The sequence below is a fragment of the Aythya marila genome, assembly GCF_965140915.1.
Source record: "Aythya marila genome assembly, chromosome: 8".
NCBI lineage: Eukaryota > Metazoa > Chordata > Aves > Anseriformes > Anatidae > Aythya > Aythya marila.
The window spans coordinates 6,318,117-6,328,179 of NC_139049.1; the positions used below are offsets into that span (position 1 = coordinate 6,318,117).

Here is a 10,063-nt window from a genome sequence, read left to right on the forward strand (position 1 = left end):
CCACCCCCACAGCCTTCAATAGTGCAGTGTATAGAAATCTGCTTACCAACCCACATTAAGAAAGTTTTATAAAAGAATAAACGCAAAAAAGTCTAAGAAGACCAAATTCTTCTTGGACCCAGCTTCAGCCTATACAGCAACTGGGCTTTCTAGGGAACTAAACGCAATTCCCAGAGCAGTTTCTCTTCTGTGTAAAGCTCAAAGTCAAAATTTTAACATAAATCCATTTGATGCAAAGTAAGTATAAATGGAGCAAATAGTTATTATACCTGTTATCTTTTTCTACAATTCCTGTGATAGTAATAGATACATATTTCTCACATCAGAATGTTTTATCAAAATGTCAATCAGATCTACCTGATTTGGATTTTAGTTTTGAACAACCTAAGGTTGACCTGTTTTGAGATGTGTGTGCCATCTTCTGGTAATATGGCCACATGCAACTTAAAAAATCTACTCTTCATAAAATTCTTTTCAGCATCCTGATTCCAGACATCATAATTGACTTTGGTCGGTTTCATGCTACAAGTTTAAATGTGACACAGCGAAGGCCTAATAACAGAAACATCAAGCTGATAAACAGAGAGCTGTGCACAATGAATTGTGTGAGAGGGCTTAACTGCTCCTGAAAAGACTATTAACTCAATCCTTTAAAGAAAACTTTAATTAAAACTGATGTAAGCCAGTGGAAACCTGGAAAGCTGGCACACAAAATGATACAGCTTATTTCACTAAAAGGTAGCAGCCTCAATTAAAATGTGTATATTCCAAATAGGTCTTCTGGATATGGTATGTAATGGAGTCTTCAGTTTCAGTATGCATACATGTAGTAAGGAACACTGAACAGATACGGCCAAACATCTGTCATTTGACATTAGATTTTTGCGCAGGAAAGGCATAAGCAAGAATATAAGACCTGATACTTGCCCAAACTATCATTAAAAACAAACAAACAAACAAACAAACAAACAAAAACAAACAAACAAACAAAAAAAACACCTCTACCCTTTTACAAAAGTAGAATTCATCGAGCCCTTAAAAATTGGATTACTGTTTGTGTCCCTCAGCTCAGTCCACCAAATATTCACCTAATCCATTTTCCAAATAGAGCAATGAAGACTCAGGGGTACGACGTTTGCAGAAGACAAGTGTGTACTTGTATACACTCTTGGCTGTTCACAAGACATCCCTGTAATGAGATGCTACCTGAATACAGCACTCAAAGCACCTATCATTCCAAATCGGACAGATCCTCTCCCCCCTCCGTTTTCCTCACTTTCAATTGACCATGCTACAAAGCACACTGAAGTAATATTTCAAGAAGAGACTACACGGGAAGAAGCTCCATGGTACAAAACCCTAACTACGCTAAACCATACAGTGAACTGTGGGGATTTTCTAATAGCAAAGCAGTGCTACCATGCCCACTCTCAAACAGCCATGCTTACTTTGTAACGTAGAGAGTATGGCAAGTTCATTTTCAAAAGTGAAACCATTCTTAATATTGTATTCAAGATTAATTTTAATTAATTCTAATAAGTACTTCTAACTAGTATATTACTTTTAATAATCCATGACTATTTTTTCGTGGGAGAACAATCTCCCACAAAGGAAAGTTAAAGTAAACTTCATTTAAAAAATAAATAAATAAATAAATTATTCAGACAGAACACTGTAAGTAATTCCCTTTTCCTTGAAACACAGCCTGCTATAGACTACATACCACCTCTCAATTCCGAGAATTACAGCTGCCTTTTCCTTTTATGCCTAGTCTGTCACCTGGACCAACTTTAAACAAACTCAAAAAAAATGTATGGTAGAATGCAACCATCCTCTCTAAGAAACAGTCACGGCTTACACATTATTTTTTTTTTATTTTCAGAAAACTGCAAAAATCCTGTTTCACAAACATCAATCAGTTCCAATAGTACTAGCTTATTCCAGGCTGCCAATGATATTTTGAAAGATAAATGCAGCCTTTTAATTAACCATCTCTACATGCATGAAAATGCAGATTTTTTTTCATAACTGGGTCCAGGTTGGCATTCACAATGACGGGGTTTTCATTTTTTCAAAAACACAACAGTCAAAGATAGTAGTTTCAAATTGCTGAAATTCAGCTTCTGGAAAGTTGCGAGATGCATATTATTTTCTCAACCAGCAGTTAACAAGAGACTGGATAAAGACATAGGGCTAAATCCCCCTTGTCTGTCACCTTAAATTCAACATCCTGGTACTTTCTCTGACTGTTGAATTTACTGACCTTTAAACTGGAATGTCACAGACATCTACTAGAATAACATTTGTTTTTTACCAAGGCTGGGCACATGCTCATCTTGAACAAGGCATTCATAAATTTTGTTCTATTAAAAACAAAAAACAACCTTGCCCCAAATCTATGTCTGACACTATTATTCAGCATGACAACGTAGTTCTGTGTTATCAACCACCCTTGAAGCTAGCAAAATATTACCAAGAGTCTAGGTCATGATAGCTTCAACATCATAATGGCAAACACACAATTAATTTTGCTTCATGAAATGAATTCTTTTTTAGCACCTGATACTCCACCTCAAAATCCCAAGTGTGATTATGAATCTTTGTCAGAACGGATACACAACTGAGTTTAAGTTTAAGAATGATTTTGTGGTTATAGTTAGCATACAGAACATACCATTCTATAGCTACTAAAGTCAATATTTTCATTACTTTAATTTAACTTTAAATGAGAAATCTGTGATCTAATTCTCTTCATTTTCATGGTCAGTATCGAGCACCACAGCAGAACCATCGCTGCTCAGTGTGACCTTGCCAGTAATAAGCTCACGCAACTTCTCAAAGGTGCCACAAAGTCGGTTCACTTTAGGAAAAGAAAATATTTTCCTTAGAGGTATATAAACCACACTTTCACTGGTAAGTGGCTCCATGCTTTTTTCAACAGCCAGTGTTTCAAGATCTTCTGAAAAACAGTTCACTGAACGTTGGAGTTGCAATTTGCTCTCAGTAGGATCATCATCATAGTCCTCCTGTTCTGACACTAAATGGTCCAGCAGACTTCGCTTAATGGCATGTGCTGTGAACATAACTTCACTGACCACTGCATTCTGCAGGTACTTCTCATCTTTAAGACTTGGATACACTGCTCTGAAGACCTTTACAACATGCAGGAACATACAAAACACATATTACCACAGATTCTGATTTTAAACACTCACTTGTCGAAAAGCTTCTAAAATGCAAACCACTTTGATTCAGTCCTGCTTCATTTTTGGACTTTAAACATTTCAGGTACTGAAAAACTGGACAATATGACTTGATTTTATACATTAGAACTACAGTGGTGATTAGAAAAGGTAATAAATTAAAAAATAAAAATCAGGCTTTAATCTACAAGTTGTACTTTTAAATCAGGCCAGGTAAAGCCCTGCAATTATTTAATTCTTTTTAATCATTCTCTTCACACGTTACTGATCACGAGGCTCTGGTGACAATTCCACGGCTACATAGGTTCTAAATTAATCTAGAAACTGGGACTGCAAATATGCCTTTTGTTCTGTTTTCAGAGCAAACCATTACAAGTTTCTCTCAGATGCGGAGAATGCTAAAAAACATTGTGACATCAAAAATCAGTGAACATGCTTTATGTGCTATGCTGAGCTATACTCCAAGAAGTTAAAGAAATCTGGTAGACAACGTCATACCCACTAGCTTACTAGTAACTGCCTTATACCAAAACACTACCAAACACTGCCACTGAAGTTGGAGTCTAAAACAATTTCTCATTACTTTCTGATGAGATCCTGAACTGTTGATTTATTCCCACAAAATGGTTACAGAACTATGTAAAAATGTTGGATCTACACCAGTCCTAAGAGCACAGCAAGGGAATACAGAAGTGTGTCACTGAAACCAATATCCCTCAGTCACAAAGAACTACGTGTATCTAATCATAAAACAATTGGTCCAAAAAGGTCTTTTGTTGGTTTTGCTGGTTTTTTTTGTTTGTTTTCTTAAGAACAGGTATACACAAACCTTTAACACAAAACTTCAAACCACTTAGTCCTAAAAACAACAATAAAGAAAAGAAAGATTTCCTGTGTACCACTAGAGAACTGGGTACTTCGCAAGATCCTATGACTTTGCAAAAAGCCTGAACCAGTTACCTGAAAACCCTAAAGTTAGGGTGTAAGAAACACTAGACAGTAAGGCCAACCACAGAAAACAGCTCTTGTCAATGCAATTTCAGGAAAACGCCTTAAGTAGTATATTTGACAAGGTTATGCAGTTCTTCAAAACATACATGTTTAGAAATTCTTCTTCATGCTTTTTATTTTGTACGCACGTGAAACAGTCTGTATCAGTGCCAACAGACTTAACGGCCTTATGATAAAGTAAAAAGTGATTAGAGGAAAATTACAGTGTCAGAGTATACCTGTAAGAAAGGAGAATTTTCATTCTAAGGATAACAGTCTGGTAGAACAAGAATAATTATCCATATTGCTATTTAGCAAAAAATTTAGACGTTAAAGGCCTTCATACAATTAGAAACGCAAGTCATAGACTCTGAGTTTTTTGAGGTGATTGGATTGTGTTAATTGGAGCTAAGACCAGACAGCAACAGTAGACTATAGCAAGAACAGCTTCACCAGCAGGTCATAGAAAGTTTTATTCTACATTCATCTTCCTAAAGAAAAAAAGAATACTTACTGTTTTGTAAGCTGCTTCAGTGGGTTTCTTAGACTGCGCTGGTTCACTGGTTTGAGGATATTTTTTAACAAACACAGCTATTTGGGTACAAAAGCCAACATCCTCCATTCCTGTTGGTGGGTTCCCTACACCAGTAAATTCCACTGAGTAACCATAGCGTTTAGCAGCATCTAAAGCCCTAAAAGAAAACATGTTTTGATCATAATAAATATTCATCTTTAATGCGATAAAGATGCATTCCCACAGATGCGAGAATACATGCCTGAAGATAAGCACTATAAAGGCTTCTGCTGGATCAGAGCCATAACTGTATTCCTACCAGTCTGAATCATTTAGTATCAGAAACTTAGGCAACCAAAACTTACTGCTGTATCTTGTTCAACCCTCTCATGGTTGCATGTTTTGCATCAAGTCTTTTGTTGTGCCAGAATCCACTAAACCATCATTAACTTTATTTAAACCATTCTTCTATTGTAATTACTATTTCATAAATCTGCTCGTGTGCTATTACAGAAAGGCCCAGGGTAACTGAGTGCCTTGATTACACACTGTACATAGTGAGCACAATCCTTCTGTTTCCACGAAGCTTTTCTACAGCAGGGTATTACTATGTGAAAGGGCTTATTTAGTACTTTACACTTGAAACACATTAACTGTAACAGTAATGTATGAAAAAATTTAAATATTTTTTTGCAGAGCAGTTACAGTAAAAGCAAGCCAACTCATCATAAAACACAAAACCCACAGAGCATACTTAACTATTTACAACAGCCAAGAAACATTTCACCAAATCAGTAGGCGTCAAACTCCGAGAGCAACCCACATATACAAACCCCTCTGAATCTATATTCCTCTTTCACATTACTTAGCACTCAAAGCTGTCTGCAGATGGTTAGTAAACTCACCAACTTTGAAATTGTGCTCGGTCCCATTCAAATTTGTGGTCTTCATGCCTGAAAACTGTCACTCCTGGAAGCAGGGGGTTAAATTCAGAATTTGGAGTACTGATAACCACCATGGTTGGAGCCATGAAACCAAACACCACTTCAGGAAACTTCTCTAGCTCTGATTCTTCCAGGTGCTCTATCCTGCAAGCACACATTTACATATGTCCTTTAAGAAGGCCCTACTGCATTTTAATTTTCTTAGCCAATCAAATTAAAATTGTGGCATCTCCTTTTGCCACAATGAGCTAGCACCACTTGAATTTCTTGGTGTAATTAATTTTAAGCACAACTTAGAAGATGCCACATTTTGCTACTCCTCTATTTGAGAGGTTTGATCAAGTCTTGTTTAGATTATGAATAAAATTCTTAAACCCTAATGAGTTTAGAAAAACACAGCATGTTGGCCTAATACTCACAATTCAATGCATGTCACCAAGTCAAAACCAAGCATGCAGGGATCTTCATGAGCAACTGAGCCGTGATGCAGTGTAACAGTTAGGGATCTTTCAGATGGCTGCAAATAATCAGCAGGAAGAGGATACAACCTGTGCCTACAAAAGCATTAAAAACACGATACCATACAAAGGCCCTTAGGACAAGATGAATTTTGCATGCAACTGTACTAGCAAATGCCCTGCCTAGGTACTTTGGAAATATCCAAAAAGTTAAATATTTATAGAACAAGAAGAACACAAAAGCATGTTTGATGACCATCTGCAATAGGACAGAAAGAGCAGAGGAATTAAGCCAGCAATTGTCCTTCAAGTTTACAAAAATTTTCACTATATTCAAGGCACTTGCACAGAGAAGATACTGTAAATTCTGAAAATAGCTCAACTCTAAAAACACGGTAAGTCTGTTTTAGACCTGCTTTACAGGATTTTGGGAGAAGTTATGAAGCAAGCATATTAACATATTTTTTCAAATTAAAAAAAAAAAAAAGTGAAAGTAAAATATATGTGCAAATTTAATTCTGAAATACTACATCAGAAAAAAAATACAAATAAACATTAAACTTAATAAAAGGTTTATTTTCTTCATTCTTGAGAAAGAGCAAATGACAAGGTCAGCATCTAGATGATACCTATTCATTGAAACCGTATCAAGCTTTGAATTGAAAACAGCTTTCAAGAGAAAAACTTTGTTGTTCCTCAGAAGTCTGCCCCATGCCTCAAGCATCATATAAACTTCAAGTTTTAGAGCTTTATAAGTCAAACACAAACCACTGAGCTAGCCTTCCCATTTTAAATGGGTGAACAAAAACGAAGGCACCACCATAGTGACCAGAAGTGTAATGTGCCCATTTCAAAAAGATCAGTTTTGCATACAATTATCTCATGTATGAGCATAAACTGAGTAACATCAGCTACACGCGAGGTATTTGTACCTTTCCAAATAGTCTGTTTCTCAGATGTACACACCTTCATGGCCACTCCATGAGCACAGCCTTCTGCTGCACTAGGGGATAGCCCAGCAACCCTCCCAGCAAATCTGACACAGCCTGCATCATAACCAATTAGCAATGGATAGCCCTCCATTTGCGAAGCTGGTATTTCTGCATTTACCCTCATTTTGAAATGACTGACAACGAGTTATGTATCTTGCCAGTAGGTCAAACCAATCACAAGCCTTAAAAAAACACAATGCAAAAGCTTACATTTTCTCTTTCATCACACTTGCACAGATATCTAGCCCAGCTAACACTTCAATGCAATTGTAGAATTTCAGCATCCAGAGTAGTGTACAGTCCGCGCATCCTAAATCTGCCACCTGTAAATTAGATAGTAGAAATATGGAGCACTTGCACATTAAATAATTTGAGACTTTCATAAATAATTCTGCATTTATAATCAAAATATCATAATGATAAAACGTTTCATGATTCTAACTTCTAGCAGGCTAGACAAAGTTAAGAAAGTGTTAAAAATAATATGAGGATCTTACAAGATGCTTAAAGTGGGTTGACCTTTTCTTATTAGAGCTATAAACAAACACATGTACATCATTCACTGACTCCAGAGAATGCCTTCCACATGAAGGCATAATATCATACTTCAGTGATTTGAGGGAGTAAGTATTAAAGCTGTAGGCTCACCAGCCCCAGGATAGCTTGGAGGAGGAACAGGAGTCATCAATCAGACTTTTAGGTGGAGAAAAGTTAGCCTTACATAATCCCACACTGTTAACGTCACTTCTCATCTGAAAGCATCTGTCAATGATGATGTAAACCCAATACTGTACGTGGACCTAAAAGCTTTAGAAAGTTTTTTAAAAAACAAAACACTATGATGAGAGACACTTGAACTGAAGTCTTCAACATTAAATTACAACCAGAATGCTAACTACTCTCCAAGATAGGAAATGCTAAGGCATTTTTCTTGTTCATATTTCCCCTTTTCCCATCAACTAGCATTAATTTTATTAATTCCTGATAAAACAAACAAACATCATAAGATTTCTCTCTAAGCAGTTTGGTTTTAACAATAGTTCCTCCAGTACTGTTGCTTGCTAATTAGGTCACCGGATTATCTAGTCATTTCCCACCTTTCTGAGATACTTAATATATATATTTTTTTCAAATTTATAATGCAAAAAGACAAAATATACCAACCTTCTTAGGTTTGTATTTTCCCACTAAATCTTTAACAAACTGGTACCGCTGTTTGTACAATGGTGGTGTGAACTTGATCACGCCAGTACACCGTTCTTCTTGAAAGTTCTTATCCATTGTATTTTGGTAAGTCTGAAATAATAATAAATATATAAAAAAAGATTGTCATAAGTACTCTATAACGTCAAAATACAGAATTTGCTGTCTTCAGTGGCAACAAATTAACAATTAGGCAGGGGAAGGCCTGGTCCCTGTTGTGTTTACAGAATGACAAAAACAGGAATTAGCACAACTAGGCTGTAGCTGCCCCATCCACGTACAGTGGTGGGAATAACCCTTTTATAAAGCAATCATATATTATATACATTTTTAAAAACGCATGTTTCATAATTTATTGTTCTTCCCCCTCCAGAACATGGCCATCCTCCATGGTGTTGGCACGACTACAACATCAAACCTTCCTTAACTTTTCCGTCAAGGACAGAAAAAATCTATTTCTCAGCGTCAGTGCCCACTGGCGCCTCGCCCTCCATCCTCTCCCCCACCGCCCACCTCCCACAGGTTGCCCCAGGGGCAGTAGGAGGGAGCGGAGAGGGGCCGGGGTAGCTCGTCCCTCAGTTACCTTAGAGCAGCAGTGCTGGCCTCTTGCTCATACTCACTTCTGGTGTGAGTAGCAGGTCTACAATTCTACAACTCCTTTCGTTACAACAGCTCAAGTGCTGACCAGAGCACGGGCAAGGCAGCCTGAGAGCTAGTAAGCCAAACAGAATGCGGATGGCAAACAGGCTTTAAATAAGTGCTGCACTATTACCAATCTCTAATCATACAGGAAATTTACTTTAAAGGATATATAAAACCTGACCAATCATTTTTTGTAGGATTTTTCCTCCCGGCAGACTTAAGGACCCATACGGCCAAAGCTGGCCATACACAGAAACACTTGCCTGGACAGTAATCCCCATGAAATCCCTCCGATTAATCCAGTAAATTCATTTTACCTTTCAATTAGGTTTTGATTTTGGAAAACACACTGTAACAAGGACACGTGAGCAAGATGTGATAGACTGATACTCGGAATGTCTGATGAAAGCTCTGTGGTTTATAATGCATTTGCTCTTTTGGGCTGTTGAGTTATTTAGCCTTCAACCATCATTTAGTATCTCCGTTTCAATTGTACCATCTATATACTGCACATAATATTTTTCTACCTCAGAGAGAGATGATATAGTTCATTATTAGTCTTGTATGTCCTGGCTTAAATATTCTATAGATTCTGGTATCCTACAAAATTCTATTTATAGTAACATGTTAATTTGTACGATTTTCTAACAGTACTCCAAAATGTACTGCTGTTTGTCAATCCTTCAAAATTACCAGAAAATAAATTTCAGCAAAATTCTGTGGGTTATTCTTATGGAATTAATTCTATTTGTACTACAAAGAAAGCAACGAATCGTGGTTATAAATAAAGAAATGCATCTCACAGTGGAAATGCATTAATCAAGAAATCCTAAACTGCTGACATTTATTTAATGCTCTTGGGATGAGAAAAACAACGGTGTGGAGATCCTGTACTTTCCCTTTAAAGTTGCAATACATATAATTAAATATGATAGCAAAAGAAAGCTAATGCAGTGCCGCTGCCAGAAGACACTAGTCCACACTGACGTTTGACAGGAAAATCCACGTATCAGTACTATTTAATCTATCACTCAAGAGCTAACAATCATTCCGCTCAAACCAAATTTAAGATTGTTTTATGACTAGGTATTACCGTCTTTCTTCTCAGCTTCAACTA

General features: G+C 36.9%; 1 protein-coding gene across 1 annotated transcript; it reads right to left on the minus strand.

Annotated features, from left to right (window-relative positions):
• Positions 1-2,741: 2,741 nt before the first annotated feature.
• HENMT1 (HEN methyltransferase 1) lies at positions 2,742-8,382 on the minus strand (the record flags this gene model as incomplete). Its single annotated transcript, XM_082766675.1, has 6 exons — positions 2,742-3,152; positions 4,708-4,885; positions 5,613-5,795; positions 6,071-6,205; positions 7,312-7,424; positions 8,266-8,382. 6 exons carry the CDS (start codon positions 8,380-8,382, stop codon positions 2,742-2,744), a joined length of 1,137 nt encoding a protein of 378 aa, XP_082622801.1.
• Positions 8,383-10,063: the final 1,681 nt, after the last annotated feature.